Raw genomic sequence first — 20,804 nt, 5'->3', positions numbered from 1 at the left:
TTGCCAATACCAATTTAAAGTTATACCACATATATACCAATAATAACACTTTAAATTGTAACACGAGTCATTTCACATTAACTTCATCAAAACCTGTGGAATTTTTGGCTAAACAATTAAGACAAGGGACAAAATTGTCACAAAACCAGGTTTTCAATGTGAAAAAAGTCTGATAAAGGGAGACAACTCAAACTTAACTGATTGTTTATAATTAACCCCTTTGTTTAAAAAATAAATCTATTTTTAATAGACCTTGGAGATATTGATGTAATTTTTTCGTGCGACACACAGTCCCATGATGGTGAACAAATGTGCCGAATGATTTTAAAATCTCGCAATGAATGGCATAGTTATGGCCGGACAAGCTAATTTATGGCCATTCTTGAACTTGAAGTGTGACCTTGACCTTGGAGATATTGACGTTATTCTTTCGAACGACACACCGACTAATAATGGTGAACAAATGTGCCAAATGATTTTAAAATGTCACAATTAACGACAAAGTAATGGCCGCCAAGCTTGTTTCGCCCGCCCGCCAACATTCGCCAATGTAATAACCTTTTTATGCCCCCCTTCGAAGAAGAGGGTGTATATTGCTTTGCTCATGTCGGTCTGTCGGTCGGTCTGTCGGTCGGTCCGTCCAGCAGGTGGTTGTCAGACAATAACTCAAGAACGCTTGGGCCTAGGATCATGAAACTTCATAGGTACATTGATCATGACTCGCAGATGACCCCTATTGATTTTGAGGTCACCAGGTCAAAGGTCAAGGTCACGGTGACCAGAAATAGTAAAATGGTTTTTGAATGATAACTCAAGAACGCATACGCCTAGGATCATGAAACTTCATGGGTAGATTGATCATGACTTGCAGATGACCCCTATTGATTTTGAGGTCACTAGGTCAAAGCTCAAGGTCACGGTGACCCGAAATAGTAAAATGGTTTCCGGATGATAACTCAAGAACGCATACGCCTAGGATCATGAAACTTCATGGGTAGATTGATCATGACTCGCAGATGACCCCTATTGATTTTGAGGTCACTAGGTCAAAGGTCAAGGTCACGGTGACCCGAAATAGTCAAATGGTTTTCGGATGATAACTCAAGAACGCATATGCCTAGGATCATGACACTTCATAGGCACATTGATCGTGACCCGCAGATGACCCCTATTGATTTTCAGGTCACTAGGTCAAAGGTCAAGGTCACAGTGACAAAAATCGTATTCACACAATGGCTGCCACTACAACGGACAGCCCATATGGGGGGCATGCATATTTTATTTTCCTTCGGAAATTCTGGTTAAAAATGCGCTCTATGGAAGACTTGATTAAAAACAAGATGTGTTTGTGAAACACAATGTCCCCCTTTATGATGTTTGACCTTGTAGGATGACCTTGACCCTTTACCACTCAAAATGTGCAGCTCCATGAGATACACATGCATTTCAAATATAAAATTGCTAGCTTCAATTATGCAGAAGTGACATTACATGAGCAATTTTGACCCATATATTTGACCTTGAAGGTTGACCTTGACCTTTCACCACTAAAAATGTGCAGCTCCATTAGATACACATGCATGCCAAATATCAAGTTGCTATCTTCAATATTGCAAAAGTATGCATAAAATTAGCGATTTGGGCCACATATATTTGACCGCTGACCTTGAAGGATGACCTTGACCTTTTACTACTCAAAATGTGCAGCTCCATGAGATACACATGCATGCCAATATCAAGTTGCTATCTTCAATATTGCAAAAGTACTCATAAAATGAGCGATTTTGGCCACATACATTTGACATCTGACCTTGAAGGATGACCTTGACCTTGACCTTTCACCACTCAAATTGTACAGCTCCATGAGATACACATGCATGCCAAATATGAAGTTGCTATCTTGAATATTGAAATACTGCAAAAGTGTACATTAAATGAGCGATTTTGACCGATATATTTGACCTTTGACCTTGAAGGATGACCTTGACCTTTCACCACTCAAAATGTGCAGCTCTATGAGATACATATGCATGCCAAATATCAAGTTCCTATCTTCAATATATCAAAAGTTATTGCAAATGTTAAAGTTGGCGCAAACCAACCAACTGACCAACCAACAGACAGGGCAAAAACAATATGTCCCCCACTACTATAGTGGGGGACATAAAAACACAACTTTTATGCAATGAAATACTGAGCAATCTTAGGGAGATAAATTTTTATAGATCAATCACTTAATTTGGTGGGCTATTTTTCTTAAATGTATAGTTATAGCAAAAATAAAGAATAAATATTTTGGTTTTCTGTGGGAATTGCTAATACACCACTGGAAGGGAAACCACACTTCAACAAATACTACTTAGAAACAAACTGGGGGGGGACTTATGGTTTGCGCTCTGTGTGTGAGTCTGTCACACTTTTCTGGATCTTGCGATAACTTTAAAAGTTCTTCATAATTTTTCATGAAACTTGAAACATGGACAGATGGCAATATGGAGATTATGCATGCCATTTCATTTTGTTCCTATATCCAGAATTCTGGTTGCTATGGCAACAAATAGACAAGAAATATTGCTGAAAATGGTGGATCCTGTGATAAGTTTAAAAGTTCTAAATATTTTGTAATGAAACTTGACACATGGACAGATGGCAATAAGGAGATTATGAATGTCATTTCATTTCGTTTCTAAATAAAAAATTCTGGTTTCTATGGCAACAGATAGACTAGAAATATTGCTGAAAATGGTAGTTTCACCGGTAGGGGACCATATTGCTTGACAATAGTCTTGTTATAATTATTTGTATGCTTCCGAACGAGGGCATATAGTGATCACACTGTCCATCCAAGACTGTCTGTCATACTTTGTGGTTAGGTTTCTAAAAATGCTCATAACTTCTATGTCGCTTCAGATGTAACCTTCATATTTGGTATGCATGTGTATATGGACAAGGACTTTCCATAAGCACACAAATTTTGACCCCTTTGACCTTTACCTTAGGGTCCGCATTTAGGTTTCAAAATCTGTGTTTAGGTTTCGAAAAATGCTCATAACTTTAATCAAAGCGTTTTTCGGGGGCATATGTCATCCTATGAAGACAGCTCTTGTTTGTATTCAGATTTAGGCACATTTAAATATGCTATATTTTAACAGCTACTTAAATTAAACAAAATCCAATATACATATACAACCATTGTAAATAAAAAGGTATACACAAGTTTGAATGCTGAATCACATTTTGCAAGTTATATATTGTAGATACAAATGAAAAAAAAAAGAAAAAACAAACAATTTCAACATGTTAAATATTGAAACAAAAACATTTAACAGTGTAATGAGTCGTGCATTAAACTTAATATTACGTAAAACGGTTTGAGAAAGAATTCAGAGTATTAGCACAACAAAGGACATGACTCTTCACTTCACTAAAACTATAATCAGGAGACATTTCCATGTTCTTCAACAAATCAACGCTAATTGCCAGTCACAGACACATCGCCATCTTGTGAGCATTTGGATATGTTCAGAAAGAGCAACAATTTGATAAAATTGCACAATAATTTTCACAATATTGCCTTTAAAAAATGTGAAAACGTCTATAATTATACATACATGTTTATATGACACACTAAACACAGCTACTGTTTGTCTATACAAGAAAACAAACTTATTGTAAGAATAAAAGACAGTTGTAATACTATAACTGACATTCCAAGATACAAATGGAAGACTGCTTTATATAAGCTTATTCTAATTAAAATACATCACAAAAGATGACACTAATTCCTTGATTGAAAAAGCACTGTAGTTTCACTATGCAGGAGTGTAAAAACGTTGAAGGGGCATACATCCAAGTAGTTACATAACATAGTTATCTTATTATTGCTATATATATTGATAAGAATCGTACATATTTATCGCTTACTGCCATATCAAACTGCCAAACATTCATATGCGGACATACATTACATGTAGTTTATGTGAAATCAAAAATTGTTGCTAATAAGACACTTTCTTCATAAAGAACTAAATACCACAATCATTAGTCACACACTAACAGGCCTTTTAAACAGTCTACAAAAGTCTGCCCAATTTCAAAACCTGAATCCATGACTGAAGTCCTGACTAGAATTCTCTCTGCCTTGAGAAGTTTGTTTATTCACCTTACTATTTTATTGTATGGAGTTTTCATCATCTGAAAATAAATGCAATTATCATAGCTCCTACAGACGTCATTTTTCATTAGATTAGCTTAGGCACATGCTTATTCATCGCATATTGCGGAACAATGAAAGAGAAAATTATATTGGAACACAGCATAATGATCTATATCATGCTGAAAGAGGTAAGTTAAAAGCTGTGTAGCTAATAATACTGGTGAAAAAGCTAGTGTCTTGTCACCTTACCCATCACTACCACAACCATGCACACAACAGCTTCACCATCCTCATTATCACCATAAATATCATCATAAACACTATTGTGATATCAACATGGACAGCTGCAGCAACAATATCAGCTTTACCATAAATGTTAACCATCATCAACATCAACAACATAGCATCACCATCATCATGAACAACAATTTTTCAACTATTGCTTGTTTGCATAGTTTTGGAGAACACAACTAGATGATATACCTGTCAAAATTATTCTACTTTTTCAACAGAATTGGAGGTGTTTTAAAACTTATGGGAGCAGTGTGGAAAGGTCGTGTAAGCTACACTGAAACAAAATAAAACTAAAACAAGAGATGTGTTTGTCAGAAACACAATGCCCCCAATTGCGCCGCTTTGAAGCCATAAATTTGACCTTTGACCTTGAAGGATGACCTTGACCTTGAAGGATGACCTTGACCTTTCACCACTCAAAATTTGCAGTTCCATAAGATACACATGCATGCCAAATATCAAGTTGCTATCTTCAATATATCAAAATTTATGAAGAAGGTTAAAGTTTTGGTTAAAGTTTTTGAATTATTTTTTTTACCTTTGACCTTGAAGGATGACCTTGACCTTTCACCACTCAAAATGTGCAGCTCCATGAGATACACATGCATGCCAAATATCAAGTTGCTATATTGAATATTGCAAAAGTTATGACCAAGGTTAAAGTTTTGGTTAAAGTTTTGAAACACACACACACATACAATGACAGACAGGCTAAAAACAATATACCCCCGATCTTTCGATCCGGGGGCATAAAATGGTTGCCATGACAAAGGGGATATGGTGTCTGCCTAGAAACCATGAGGTCATTGGTCCGATCCCCAATGGTGGAGTGTTCTTTAGATCTGCCCCAAAAGACACTTACTGGTTCTACCCAGGTAATGGACTCCATAGGGTTTCAGTAAGCTTAAGGCTTTTGTTGCATTTGAGCTAAAATAAATAGGTTTAAATTAAATCAAAGTTAAAAATACAAAATATTTGTGCACACCTAACCTAGCCCAGAGTAGGTCTTGTATGTTGAGTCGTCATTGATGAGGATTTCCTGTTCCCTGTCGTCTACGAGAGAGTCATGTGACTCATTGTTTCGATACAAGCAGTAGTGCTGGACGATGAACAACACATCGAAAAGAATCGAGAAGAAGCCAAGACCAAATTTGGTCGGATCCCCGAAAATGGAGCCCCAGTCATCTGAAAAATGTAAAACAAGATGGGGCGATTGTTATAAGAGTTATTGCAATAAAGCAGAGTTGGCTAATCTGATTTCTGATCTTATAAATCTGATGTTCTCTATCTTTCTTTTGTGCACATTCCCACACTACTGTGTTGCATAATGGGAGTTAAATGCAAAACCTCAATAATATACCGACACTTACCACTATTGTATGACAGCAACACCTCAATAATATACCGACACTTACCACTATTGTATGACAACAACACCTCAATAATATACCGACACTAACCACTTTTGTATGACAACAACACCTCAATACTAGAGCTTTGTCACAGACACGACATATACCCCCACATGCCGCATTGACACAGACTATTTTGCGTGCTGTCTTCACAAAACAAGAGAATCTAAATGGCGATTTTTAAAAATTATTATGCCATAATTATTTATGGCCATTTTGACCTTTGAAATCTTGAATTCTTTCGCATGACACACTGTTCAATGACTGTGATCAAAATTAATGTACATAGTCATTTTAAAATCTCACAATTAATGACATAGTTATGGCCCGGACAAGCTCATTTATGGTAATTTTTCACTTTTGAACTCTACGGATGCCCTTGACCTTGAAGATATCGACATAATTCTTTCACATGACACATTGTCCAATGATTGTGAACAAATGTACCACGTAATTTTAAAACCTCACAATGAATGACATAATTATAATGGCCCGGACAAGATCATTTACGGCCATTTTTGACCTTTGAACTCACAGTGTGACCTTGACCTTGGAGATATCAACGTAATTCATTTGTGCGACACACCGTCCAACAATGGTGAACAAAGGTGCAAAATGATTTTAAAATCTCACAATTAATGACATAGTTATGGCCCGACAAGCTCATTTATGGCCATTTTTGACCTTTGAACTCAAGGTGTGACCTTGACCTTGGAGATAACGAAATAATTCTTTTGCGCGACACACCGGCCAATGATGGTGAACAAATGATTGTAAAATCTAACAATGAATGACATAGTTATTTCCCGGACAAGCTCATTTATGGCCATTTTTGACCTTTGAACTTAAAGTGTGACCTTGACCTTGAATATATCAACGTAATTCTTTCGCGCAGCACACCGTTCAATGATGGTGAACAAATTTGCTAAATAATTTAAAAATCTCAAAAAAAATTATAAAGTTATGGCCTGGACAAGCCTTTGACCTTTGAACTCCATGTGTGACCTTAACCTTGACTTTTTTCACATGACACACCGTCCCATGATGGTGAACAAATGTACCAAGTTATTTTAAAATCTAACGTTAAATGATATAGTTATGGTCCGGACAAACTTTCGGTCAAAAACACACTAAGTGACTCTGTGACCTAGTTTTTGACCCGGCATGACCCATATTCAAACTTGACCAATAAATCATTTAGATACAACTTGTGACCAAGTTTGGTGAAGATCGGATGAAATTTCGGGACAGACCGACAGACCAACCGACCGACCAACCGACCGACAAAGTGACTCCTATATAGCCCCCATTACCAATGGTAATGGGGGTATAAATATACCAACACTTACCACTATTGTATGACAGAAGGAACATCTGCAGCAGACTTAGTGAGCCTCCTGTAAAGTCCAGTAGCACGTTTCCAATACTCCAACCGTCCGTGCTCTTCCGACGGAAGTTCATATAGGCCTTAAATTTAGGAAGCATTTTAATCATGACATAATTACATGACAGGACAATGAAGACAATATATAATAATTTGTTTATCAATCGTTATGATTGCGTCAATATAATTATCATCATCAAAATCTTGACCACAGTTTTCATACTTTTTATCATCATAATTGTCTATTATCATAATTGATGATCATTGTTGTCGTCATTGTAATCATGATCATTATCATCATGATCAACACCACCATCATTATTGTCATTTCCATTATCATCATCATAACCACCACACCCAATCTCACCATGACAACCATCATCATCTTCAGAAAATAATAGTAAAACATCACAAAGTATATTACTAAATGAGCACAGAACAAGACTACCCTCTCACCTGCGGTATGTACTTGATGAGGGTCACCCCCAGTTTGATGTACGAGAAGTAGTAGAGATATGTAAGCCATGTGATCTTGTCACAGAGCGTCACAACCAATGAGATGCCTGCAAACAGCCACGCCCCTGTCACAAGCAACAGGCACACTTTGGAGACCTTCTGACCGCCTCTCTTTGAAATAGAAATATGTGTTTCGTAGGAATATAGCTTGCCAGCATTAGCCTGATGGTTGTGAATTCTATGTGTAGCAATTATATGCTTGAATTTTTTCCCTATAGTTAATGTTGGCTTTAGAACAGTCTAGACCAAAATACAAAAATCATACATCACATTTAATTATAAACTGTCTCAATGAATCATTTATTTTATAAACAGTCTCATCAAATTAAAACAAGATTTAGTGATAAATGTAGCCTCTAGAGTGGTTGAAAAATCAATATTTTTTAAGATTTGACAGTGTAACCTAGTTTTAAGACACATGTTGCCCAGAAATGAACAAGACCTTCATAATCCCAATTGAAGGATTTTTTTCTTTTCTCTTTTTACAAGTTGTTACAGTTATTTTACTTGGACTTTACTCCCTATGCCTAATACTGTACTTTAGATATTGAATGTCATACATAAATAACATATCAAACCATACAAACACGTCGCTTCGAGGTTTAATGAATGCTAAATTGCATAAATCTTATACATGTGTATTCATTAAATATAAAATATCGCACAATTTTTCAAATATCGTATAAAAAATCAAATTGTGTTACAAAATCTCACCTCATACATGAAACACTGTGCTATTGTTACTATGGTAATAGCAATGGCATGGAGGGTGAAGATGACATCATTCAGCTGTACAGGATTTATCCCCCTTGGATGATTATTGTGATAGGCCTCCTGAAATAAAATACAAGACATGCAAATACTATGAAATCATGGCTACCAGCTAGTCAAGGGCCATGCATCTTCTTTAAATTCATATTATTGTTTAAATTTAAATACAAAAGTACCTTAAAGATGGTACTTCAACAACATATTTCCTGATATGTATGAACTGATGCAGTGCCTAATTGCACCACTGACCAAAACCCGACATGCCAAATAAACATTTTGAAAAATAGGATTATTTTTCACTGGTCATTATCAATACAGAGGATTTCATTAACAAAAACAACAATTTGTTATTGATCCAACCATTATATTTAGAGAACAAGAGCACCGCATAACGGGTGCCACGCTCGGCTGCGAAACGAAAGCTTGTCAGATTTTTTATTTTTTTTAAGGTCACAGTGACCTTGACCTTTGACCTAGTGACCCAAAATGGGTGTGGCGTGTAGAACTCATTAAGGTGCATCTACATATGAAGTTTCAAAGTTGTAGGTGGAAGCACTTTGATTTTAGAGTCAATGTAAAGGTTTTAGCACGACGGCGGACGACAAGCAGGCTATGACAATACCTCGGGTTTTCTCCGAAAACAGCCTCGCTAAAAATTGTAGTTTGTACAATGAATTAAACATTCGATTAACACAAAATAAAATTAAGAACCACATACATGTTGATAAACTTATTATTAAAGTTATGAAATATGTATATTTTGTACTGAAACATGATTGGTTTGCTCAATACAGAGTGCAATGGTGTACAGAGAAGTTTCAAAGCCAACAGGGTGCAAAACCTATGGTCCTTGAGTTTAAGAGCAATACACATTCCCACATTACATATGTGCTCCAGCATTTTCCAGTTAACCCTTTACCAATTAAATTAAATTTAATTAAAGACCTTTCTTACTAGATTTTAGTTGTAAAGGCTTTATTTCCAATCCTCAGATACTGATAGCAGCAAACAGCATAAAACCTGAACAGACTGCGAGTTACTCACAGGCTGTTCTTGGTTTTACACTGTTTGCACATAGCAATTTTCACTTTGCTTCTGAGTTGGAAACGGTTAAACCAGTTTGAAAAGTTATCAAATGGTTGAAAAGCATTATGACTAAAAGAAAGCTAGTTTGCTTCAGTAATATTTTTAATTTATATATATGTACTTGTGATTATAGACAATACAAAATTATTATGACTGGCACAAATAATTTCTCTGTTCACTGGATAAACTGTGTAGCTAGACAACTATAGAATTATACAAAGCAAAATTGAGCCAATGAGCCTTAAGGTTTTAGAGAAGATTTGTAAACTTTGTATTCTTTTAATACGACCTTCATATGCAGTTGATTGGAATGATTTTAACTACTTTAGAAGAGGATCATTGCAAAAAAATGTGAAGCAGTTAAGAAGATGTAGTTTGAAGCAAGAGTGTTGACTGGGAAAATTCATACATCACCATAGTTCACCATGTGATCAAAAAGAACACAAAAACAGGCGGCAGAAGATGCTTATGTTTACCTTTACAGATGGTACCCAGTACATTCCCACATTGAAGAAACCGTAGGCTAGGAAGCCCGTAATATTGTAGAGAAGGAAGTCAAAATTCAGGCCAACAACACTGCAATTATATAATAAAGGTGTATCACAGCCAAAACTTATCCCATATGTACACAAGACAAGAGGGCCTGAAAGGCCCAAAGTCGCTCACCTGAGATTACAAGATATTATTGGGACAAATCTAATGACCAAGTTTCATGAAGATCGGAAAATAAATATGGCCTCTAGAGTGTTAACAAGATTTTACTATAGCCATATAAGGAAAAATGCCCGCCCTCTGATGGCAATGTTTTTCAACCAACCAGCATCATTTTCGAACTAATCCAAGATATTATTTGGATGAATCTTCTGACCAAGTTTCATGAAGATCGGACAATAAATGTGGCCTCTAGAGAGTTAACAAGATTTTACTATAGCCATATATAGCCATAAGGAAAAATGCCCCGCCCCTTGGCATCCATGTTTTTCAAGCAAATGTTACCATTTTCGAACTCATCCAAGATATCATTAAACCAATCTTCTGACCAAATTTCATTAAGATTGGACAATAAATGTGGTCTCTAGAGTTTTAACAAGACTTTACTATAGCCATATAAGGAAAAATGCCCCGCCCCCTGTCAGCCATGTTTTTCAACCAACCGGCATCATTTTCGAACTCGTCCAAGATATTATTGGGATGAATCTTCTGACCAAGTTTCATGAAGATCGGACAATAAATGTGGCCTCTAGAGAGTTAACAAAATTTTACTATAGCCATTTATAGCCATATAAGGAAAAATGCTCCGCCCCTTGGCAGCCATGTTTTTCAAGCAAAAGTTACCATATTCAAACTCATCCAAGATATCATTTAGACCATTCTTCTGACCAAATTTCATGAAGATTGGACAATAAATGTGGCCTCTAGAGTGTAAACAAGGTTTTACCATAACCATATAAGGAAAAATGCCCCGCCCCCTGTCAGCCATGTTTTTCAACCAACCGGCATCATTTTCGAACTCTTCCAAGATATTATTGGGATGAATCTTTTGACCAAGTTTCATGAAGATCGGACAATAAATGTGGCCTCTAGAGAGTTAGCAAGATTTTACAATAGCCATTTATAGCCATATAAGGAAAAATGCCCCGCCCCTTGGCAGCCATGTTTTTCAAGCAAACGTTACCATTTTCTAAATCATCCAAGATGTCATTGAGACCAATCTTCTGACCAAATTTCATGAAGATAGGAAAATAAATTTGGCCTCTAGAGTGTAAACAAGGTTTTACTATAGCCATATAAGGAAAAATGCCCCGCCCCCTGGCGGCCATGTTTTTCAACCAACCGGCATCACTTTGAAACTCGTCCAAGATATCATTGGGATGAATCTTCTGACCAAGTTTCATGAAGATCGGACTATAGCCATATATAGCCATATAAGGAAAAATGCCCCGCCCCTTGGCAGCCATGTTTTTCTAGCAAACGTTACCATTTTCGAACTCATCCAAGATATCATTGAAACCAATCTTTTGACCAAATTTCATGAAGATTGGACAATAAATGTGGCCTCTAGAGAGTGAACAAGGCAAATGTTGACGTCGCACAACGGACAATGCACAACGCACGACGGACAAAAGGCGATCACAAAAGCTCACCATGAGCACGTTGTGCTCAGGTGAGCTAAAAAAACACAAATGATTAGCCCCAAAAGTTGTGATTTTTTTTTACATAAACAGACGTTCTTCTTTAACTGAAAAACATGTTACAATTGAAGCGGAAAATAATACTTCATATTTTCCAGTTTATTTCATATCAACTTTACATGCCTTAAAAAAAACACTAACATTTACGATGATTAATATTAACCACAACACCCACCAGTCCCCAACAAGAATTGTCCCCCTTTTAATTGTGTTAATCACCAAGTAGCTATACCACTAGAACATATCTTACACACTGTTAACACTTCAACACTGTTGTTGTTTATATGTTGTAGTTTTTTCTTCCAATTTCAAAAGTGAGAAAATGTTTTATAAAAAACAAATCAACACTAGAATGTACTGGGTCCAACTTCAAAGGTGCTTCAAAGATGTGGTGCAAAGCAGGTGGAAGAAAGGAAAAGTCTCCAATTAATTGTGTTCAGGTGTGCTGTAATGTTGTTTTTTGTTTCAGAGAAAAAAATTAAGTCCCATCTAAATTAAACTGTAAAAACATCATGATCTATGAGCCACGTTATGCAAAAATGGGTCTTATGCCTTGAATTGCTGGAGTAGTCCCAACAACCAGAATGCGTGATTGCACATGCTGGTCTGGAGCTACACTGAAAGCACATGACTTAAGACCCATTTTTGCATAACATAGCTCATATGTAACTTGTTACATATCTAACCTATATGGAAGTCTTGGCATTTCAATCTAGTTTCTAGATGTGAAAAAGACAAATATTCACGAAGTGATATCAAATAAAGCAAATAGGTAGATAGATGCTAATGCATATGTTATATTATAATGTATTCATGAATACATATATGCCTTTAAATAATGACAAGGAATAATTCTGGAATGTTCTTAAAGTTAAGTAAAAGTTAAGTCATGATAAATATCACAAATGGAAACCGACATAAAAAGATGATTTGGACATGGTAATTGAATGTTAAAGGTTTTAACCCTTTGCATGCTGGGAAATTTGTCGTCTGCTAAAATGTTGTCTGCTGAATTTAAAAAATTAGCATTTTCTTCGATTTTTTTCAAAGAACACTATTAGAATAGCAAACAGTTTGGATCCTGATGAGACGCCACGTTCTGTGGCATCTCATCTGGATCCAAACTGTTTGCAAAGGCCTTCAAAATTCGGTTCCAGCACTGAAAGAGTTAATGTAAAAAATGCTGATACCTGCACACTTGGGACCCAGTACATTGCAGTATTGAACATACAGTAGGCAATATAGCCTGTGATGTTATAGGCCTGATAGTCCAGGCTCAGGCCTTCCACGCTATGGAAGACAAATGATTAGGCTTCTACATGATGTAAATTTGACATCAGTATCAACATCAGTGCAACATAACCTCACCGAATATACTGTACATATACATAGCCAGGACAAATAAAGAACTTAATTACTGAAATATATTAAAATTGCTCTGCATAATTTTTCAGAAAAGAAAAATATATTATATGTAATAAACAGTATCAGCACCACAAATTTTGCTGATGTTATAGTGTGTGGACAAATTATTGATAGCGTACACTCAATACAATTCTAATTTATTCATGTTTTATTCAACAGTTCCACCCAGGTTATGCCAAAGGTAGTTTAAACGGACAACATTATCCGCATTAAGCGCATTTGTTGAATTTGTTCGTTCAAAGGAAGTCTCTCCGTAACAAAATCCTCTTAAGGCGAAAAGTGTCATCTGGGTTTAGCCTGTGCACACTGCACAGGCTAATCTGGGATGACACTTTACGCACATGCATTGAACCCAGTTTTTCCACAACAAGTTTCCAGGTCAACGATAATGTGCTGTGTTCATACCTCTTCCTAGCGAAGTTCACATACACCTGGGGGTAGAATGAAATGGACCACGCAGCAAAGTAGATCCAGCCAATCACTGCGTTAATGGTGACGAGGGCACTGCTGATCACCACATCAATACGGACAAACACGCTCTTCAGGCTGTGAAAGTGGGGCATTGAGACTTGTGTAAATATCAGTATTTGTTTATACCAAAGTTGCTGAAAAAACAAGGTGTCTAAAAAAATGGTATAAATATCAAGTAAAGATGATTTTCATGCATAAGTGATACCTATTTTATTTCTGGCTTGTTAAAATTGTCTGTCTGTCTGTCTAACTGTCTGTCTGTCTACTATCATTGATAAAAAAGGCATTATTGTGATTTTTAGCTTTAATCTTATATTTAGATCTTAAAATGGTAAACATCTAATACATGGAGTCTGATGTATTATTGTGGCATTTCAAAATGACTAAAGGTTATTTAGGCATTGGAGTGTCTTGCAAAAACTAACGGTAAGTTACTATAAGGCTTTTTTCATGTATTATCCTAAAACACACTATTAGTATTATGTGCAATTGGAATAAGACAATTTTTCAACAATTCTTTAAATACTGTTTAACTTGTTGCATTAATTATTTTTTACAAATTATAAGCAAAAAGACACAGTCATGCAAACATACAGTATAACTGAAATTGATTAAACCAAAAAAACTTCAAGCTTATATCAATTAACAAGAGCTGACCCAAGACAGCGCACTTGAACTTGACTATTTTCGGCTTTGATAGAATGATTTTGCTTACAGTCAACTGATATAATGAAGAAAAATTAGATTTTTGAAGTTGATTATCTGTCGCAGTTCTATAGAATATGCAAACTTAACGCTGAAACTTTATACATTAAAACAAGAAATGTGACCATGTCAAGAAACTAGATTTTCATTGTTTTACCAACGACAGTAAGTAGTGCTTTATTTCAAATAACTTTTTTTAATGATTTTTCTTTAAAATTTCAACTAGTGCATAAAAGACAGATTTGTATGCTGCTTATGGCAATGTGAAATACATCAGAATTACTATATTTGATAAGCCTGTGTTCTTGTTAAACAATTCGGTATTTACTGCATTCTTTGTACAAAGCTAATCTTCACGCAACGTGAAATTTTGTCAAGGATGTATTCTTCTAACTTAAAAAATATCGGCACAAACTGCAAAAAAACTGTCTTTTATGCACTAACAATTTTTGAAAATGTATTTCGATATCTTGGTGCGTTAACATTCTGTCCAGCCCGTATGTAAAACCCTGGAAACCTCGTTGATTCTGCACCATGACCTTCATTTCAAATAAATTATTTGAGCGGAAACACCAACATTTGGGTGAGTAGAAAAGCTTGAACTATTCGGTGAATAGTTGAGCTAACTATAAATCTGTAATAAATGAAACCCAGTTTATGACAATAATTTAAATACAGATAAAATATTTGACAACAGGGCCATGATGGCCCTGAATCGCTCACCTGACTAACCAAATACAATCCCCACTCAGAATTCATCAAGGTAAACATTCTGACCAAATTTCATAAAGATTAGATGAAAACTGTGACCTCTATTGTCAACACAAGGTTTTTCTATTATTTGACCTAGTGACCTAGTTTTTGAAACCAGGTGACCCAAATACAATCCCAACACAGATTTCATTAAGATAAACATTCTAATCAAATTTTATAAAGATTGGAATGGATGAAAACTGTGACCGCTATTGTCTACACAAGGTTTTTCTATTATTTGACCTAGTGACCTAGTTTTTGACCCCAGATGACCCAAATACAATCCCAACCCAGATTTCATCAAGATAAACATTCTGACCAAATTTCATAAAGATTGGATGAAAACTGTGACCTCTATTGTCTATACAATGTTTTTCTATTATTTGACCTAGTGACCTAGTTTTTGACTTAGTGACCTAGTTTTTGACCCCAGATGACCCAAAAACAATCCCAACCCAGATTTCATCAAGATAAACATTCTGACCAAATTTCATAAAGATTGGATGAAAACTGTGACCTCTACTGTCTACACAAACAAATTGTTGACGGTTTTTCTATTATTTGACCTAGTGACCTAGTTTTTGGCCTCAGATAACCCAAACACAATCCCAACCCAGATTTCATAAAGATAAACATTCTGACCAAATTTCATAAAGAATGGATGAAAACTGCTACCTCTTCTGTCTACACAAGGTTTTTCTATTATTTGACATAGTTTTTGACCTAGTGACCTAGTTTTTGACCCCAGATGACCCAAATACAATCCCAACCCAGATTTTATCAAGATAAACATTCTGACCAAATTTCATAAAGATTGGATGAAAACTGTGACCTCTACTGTCTACACAAGGTTTTTCTACTATTTGACCTCGTTTTTGACCTAGAGACCTAGTTTTTGACCCCAGATGACCCAAATACAATCCCAACCCAGATTTCATCAAGATAAACCCAGATTTCATCAAGATAAACATTCGGACCAAATTTCATAAAGATTGGATGAAAACTGTGACCTCTACTGTCTACACAAGGTTTTTCTATTATTTGACCTAGTTTTTGACCTAGTGACCTAGTTTTTGACACCAGATGACCCAAATACGATCCCAACCCAGATTTCATCAAGATAAACATTCTGACCAAATTTCATAAAGATTGGATGAAAACTGCGACCTCTATTGTCTACACAAGGTTTTTCTATTATATGACCTATTATGTGACCTAGTTTTTGACCTAGTGACCTAGTTTTTGACCCCAGATGACCCAAATACAATCCCAACCCAGATTTCATCAAGATAAACATTCTGACCAAATTTCATAAAGATTGGACAAAAACTGTTACCTCTACTGTCTACACAAACAAAATGTTGACGGACACACGCACGCACATACGGACGCTGGACATCACACGGTCACATAAGCTAACCATGTCACTTCGTGACAGGTGAGCTAAAAAGCAATCAATTATTATTATAATTATTATTATTACAATTAAAATAACAACAGAATATAACAAACAAATATGAAAAACATAAAATGCAGTTTGGTTTCAAAAATCATGAAAATACACAGTCCATTCCAGTTTGATGCCTAATGTGAGCTTTATAATTCAGTGTTCCATTAAAATTGAAAGATCTGTCTTTAAGTAAGTATTTTGTACTGGTAAAATGACAAAGTGCAGAAATTCGACCAAAATTGGTTTTGCGGCAAAAATTATTTTCTTTCCAATTTCCAATCACCTACATATCGATATTCTGAGATGTTTATGGTCAGATGGACAAACAGCCCATTACATGGCCATAGTTGTGGACATCATAACAACAGATTTAACTTACTCATTGATTTCCTCTGAAGTGGAATTCAAGCCTAGTATCAGGTTACCAGGGTTCTGTCCCTTGATTACAACTTCCTGAGCCAGCTTGTCTCCCTTGGATATGGATATATTACCCAATGAAAAGATGTAATTGTCTTTTCCTTGATTGAAGTCTGGATCCCCATTACCAATCTGATACGTGAACTCGAGCAGAGCTTCATTTGTGAAACTCTCACTTGCAAAAAAAGCAAAAACGTGTATAGCACAAAACTCCATAAAGTCAATTTCTATAAGGTATATTACTCGCCATAAGTAATTAATTGCTCAATTGAAGATGATACCCGACACCGTCTTTCATGTACTGTTTAATAACCGCTGGATATTTAATTACATAAATTTTAAAACTGTGATTGCTTGTAAATCAATCTGTGATAAACGCTAACTTCAAGACTGATGCCAATCAAAAATAATGGTCGCCAGTAAACCCTGCCCTTATACGCATTCTCGTTACTGATTTTACGCTGAACAGCACAGTTTGGGACTGGAAAGTTTCCTGAGAATTTCTCGTGGTGCATCTGTGTCAGCATACATGGCTGTGTAATGTGACTTATTATTCAATACTCTAATATCTCTTATCAGTGGGTGATCTATTACCCCATACAGCTTTTATGGCGATTAAGCACTGAGCGCGGTTAACAGAGGTTTATTTAGTTTATTATACAGCAGGACTTTTTTTCTTGATTTGGGGAAACTGCCTGGCCTTGAATTTTGGAGAAGAAAAAAACTTTAAAAAAGATATCAACAAAACTGAAAACGGTGAAGAAATTTCCCAAAGTAAGCTTGAAATTTGGGGAAAATTGCATCATTTTAAAGAAATTATTTTAAGGGAAAGGGCCTTTCTTTTGGGGGAAGGGGTCTATATACGGCCCTTGCAAAACAAGGAAAAAATCTCTTTACAGCAATATTCTTTATGATTCAAAAATAAAAATGCAGTTAAACATGCACTTATGAACAATTGGAATACAATGTAATGTTATTTATAATCATATTAAGTTTAACAATGTTTCATTTTTCCAAATGTCATGGGTTTATATCACGCTATTGAAACATAATTTTGATCCGAAGAATGAATTATTTTTTCAAATTGTTATTCTAAGGTTTTATTTGATGTACGCGTTACCGGTACATTTCAACGAAGGTCACTGGTACTAACATTTGCGAACTTTAATAGGGTTTAATAAGCCAACAATTCAATAATGCTATTGTTATTTTATTGCAAAGCCTAGTGGACAATGGTCATTGATACATGGTTATTGAAAATGTCACCATTTTTGATCCAATGAGCCTAGTCCTATCGATTTATTTGGGTAAATTGGTCAATATAAGATCATCCATTAGAGTGGTGTTTAAATTTTGTCTATATTCTAGCAATAAAAAATTTACACAGTAAAAATTTCAACTTCGCTTACCTTGTAGTCTTTTAGGTCACAGAAATTAACACATTTTAATATTTTAGACCCTAAATATATATGGGATGTGACAAGAGTTAAAAAATTGTGTTAGTAATATTAAGAAATAAAGCCATTGATATATAAATAGAGCGCACAATAAACCTAGTGCCCAGTTAAAATTGCTGGCTTTCTAATTAAACAAGGCCATTAAGTGATCTTTAATAAATAAATATCATATTGCAAATAAATAACAAGAGTGCCACTGATGTGCTGTCTTTTGAACAAAACACAAACATCAACATTAGAAGATTTTTTCAGTAGTATATGTACATGATTGTAGTAAAATGACTTTTTTCATGACAAGGGTCAAGTTGACCAATTGATTGCGAATTAAAGTAGTTCGACTTACTTTGATGAGAGTTTTACAGTGGCATTCTTCCCCACTATCACCTGTAAATCACTGTCAGAAAACGACACAGATATATGGGATGCTGAGGCTGCAAGAGAAATTGACATTATTTTGGGACAAGTGATTATAATGTTGGCTTTATTAATGTTAACATTATGTAAGGTTAAGGTGGTATCGGGTCGTTTCAACCTAAAACATGTTCGCCCTAGGTCACTCTGAGTCGTTTTGCATTTACAAGTGGGTTGTTTCGCCCTTATTTGATTGTAATATAATATTATGGTTTTGTAAATGTTGTTTCGATCTGAATTGTATTTGTTTAACATATATGGGAAACTTAGACACAAATTTGATTATTGCGCAATTATCCGTTTGATTGTAATTGCAATTAATTAGCAGAAAAATTATGATACATTATGTTACAAACTACATGTAAGTATCGTGATTAATAAGTTTGGCAGAGGTATGATGAGTTGATTTGCCAATTAAAATTATTTCAGGACCAGTTACCATTATCCAACAAACTTAGATCGGAAGACATTTGATAAGATGATTGGCTAATTCATAGCATATAAACATTAAAAGAAGATATTATAAAGGCGTTATATTGTTTTTATAAACTTTAAGCCAGTTTGAATCTTTTGATCTCAAGATATTCGCCGAAAGTGTATATAATAAGCAACATGGCTATGGCATTGTCATTCATGAATTTATATATCGACACATTCTTATGGCAGACAAATTGTGTATTTCTTGTGAGCAGATAGTCACACCTCGCCAACATTCCACCACTTGTGATTTATGTGACAGATGTCACAAAGGACATGTGATACAAGTACGATATGACCCAGGCTTAAGGGCGAAACGACCAAGGGCTAAGGGGTATTAGGGTGAAACGACTAACGAGCAAACAGGTATTAGGGCGAAACACCCTGATTTGGTTAAGGTAACATAATGTTGGGTTATAATATCTTGGCCCAACATAATAATTAATATATCAACTTAACCCAGCATAATGTTAACAAAACATTGTTACAATTTTACCCAACATGATCTTAGGTAACCTAAGATAATGTTAAGCAGACCCGATGTGTCAACTAACCAAACATATCGGTTAACCTGAACAAAAGGCAGTTTTGGCGTTCCATACCAGGGGTTTTTCAGCACTGTCTGCGCCTCCGGAAAACGGAGGCATTCCCAATGCAAATGGACCTGATCCCAAACCAAAATTATAACAAAAATTCCCAATTTCCGAAAAAAATTCATTCTTTTTTTTTTTTAGAAAGAAGTGTCTTATGACTTATGATTATTAATGTTCCAACTCGTCCAGCTGATGTGTATCATACCAACAAGCACTGCTGTGGTTGAGCGAGGATTCAGCACATTAACCTGCTGTGCTCCCCATTTCACAGCACATTCACACAAACCAAACTTACTCATCTGATGCTTAACTGCATTTAAGGTCAAAATAACAAATTTATTTGTTAAACCTCTGACTTATTTAAGCACAATAAATTCACAATGTTTTCCCAAAATGAGCCGTTTTATCGAAGCAAAAATTCCCAAAATGGACAATTTTGTCGATAAAAAATTCCCAATTTGGTCAGACTCCTTTTCCCAAAATAGGCAGAAAAACCCCTGCATACTTTCGATAAAAAATTTCAACTTGAAAGATACAATGTAGAACAGCAGATGTAATTATAAAAGTTAAATAATGAACAATGAACAATTCCATAAATAACTAACAACAAATAAGAATTTATCTGATCACTGTACACTATTGCTTAAAATTTTACCTGTAAGGGAAACAGCAGCTAACACTATTAATGTGTACATTTTCTGCTGTTCAGTTTTCACTATCACATCTTGTTTTTTGTCCCAGAATGACCACATGATAGGTCATGTGACTTTTCATTCACATGAGCGGCATAAAACAAGTAATAATGAGTAAATATTATTTGAAAGCAATCTACAG

At 35.4% G+C, this 20,804-nt stretch overlaps 1 protein-coding gene and 1 long non-coding RNA gene across 3 annotated transcripts; both read right to left on the bottom strand.

The window, feature by feature from the left end:
• Positions 1 to 382: 382 nt before the first annotated feature.
• Positions 383 to 20,776, bottom strand: LOC127854183 (cystinosin-like). 2 transcript variants are annotated; one of them, XM_052389196.1, is made up of 10 exons: positions 20,626 to 20,776; positions 18,833 to 18,920; positions 16,995 to 17,207; positions 13,642 to 13,782; positions 10,096 to 10,195; positions 8,477 to 8,596; positions 7,703 to 7,873; positions 7,212 to 7,329; positions 5,436 to 5,635; positions 383 to 4,194 (listed from the first exon to the last, which is right to left on the bottom strand). In XM_052389196.1, exons 1-9 carry the CDS (start codon positions 20,720 to 20,722, stop codon positions 5,436 to 5,438), a joined length of 1,248 nt encoding a protein of 415 aa, XP_052245156.1. In that variant the 5' UTR covers positions 20,723 to 20,776; the 3' UTR covers positions 383 to 4,194. The 2 variants fall into 2 exon arrangements, with proteins under 2 accessions (XP_052245156.1, XP_052245155.1); XM_052389195.1 differs by having other exon boundaries at positions 5,441 to 5,635.
• Positions 15,016 to 16,533, bottom strand: LOC127854187 (uncharacterized). Its single transcript, XR_008036951.1, has 3 exons — positions 15,897 to 16,533; positions 15,417 to 15,739; positions 15,016 to 15,266 (listed from the first exon to the last, which is right to left on the bottom strand). It is a non-coding gene; the product is annotated as an uncharacterized LOC127854187 (long non-coding RNA).
• Positions 20,777 to 20,804: the final 28 nt, after the last annotated feature.

This window comes from Dreissena polymorpha, chromosome 12 (genome assembly GCF_020536995.1).
Source record: "Dreissena polymorpha isolate Duluth1 chromosome 12, UMN_Dpol_1.0, whole genome shotgun sequence".
Classification (NCBI taxonomy): domain Eukaryota; kingdom Metazoa; phylum Mollusca; class Bivalvia; order Myida; family Dreissenidae; genus Dreissena; species Dreissena polymorpha.
The sequence above is the reverse complement of the archived record's forward strand: the minus strand, read 5'-3'. Positions and strand labels throughout refer to the sequence as shown.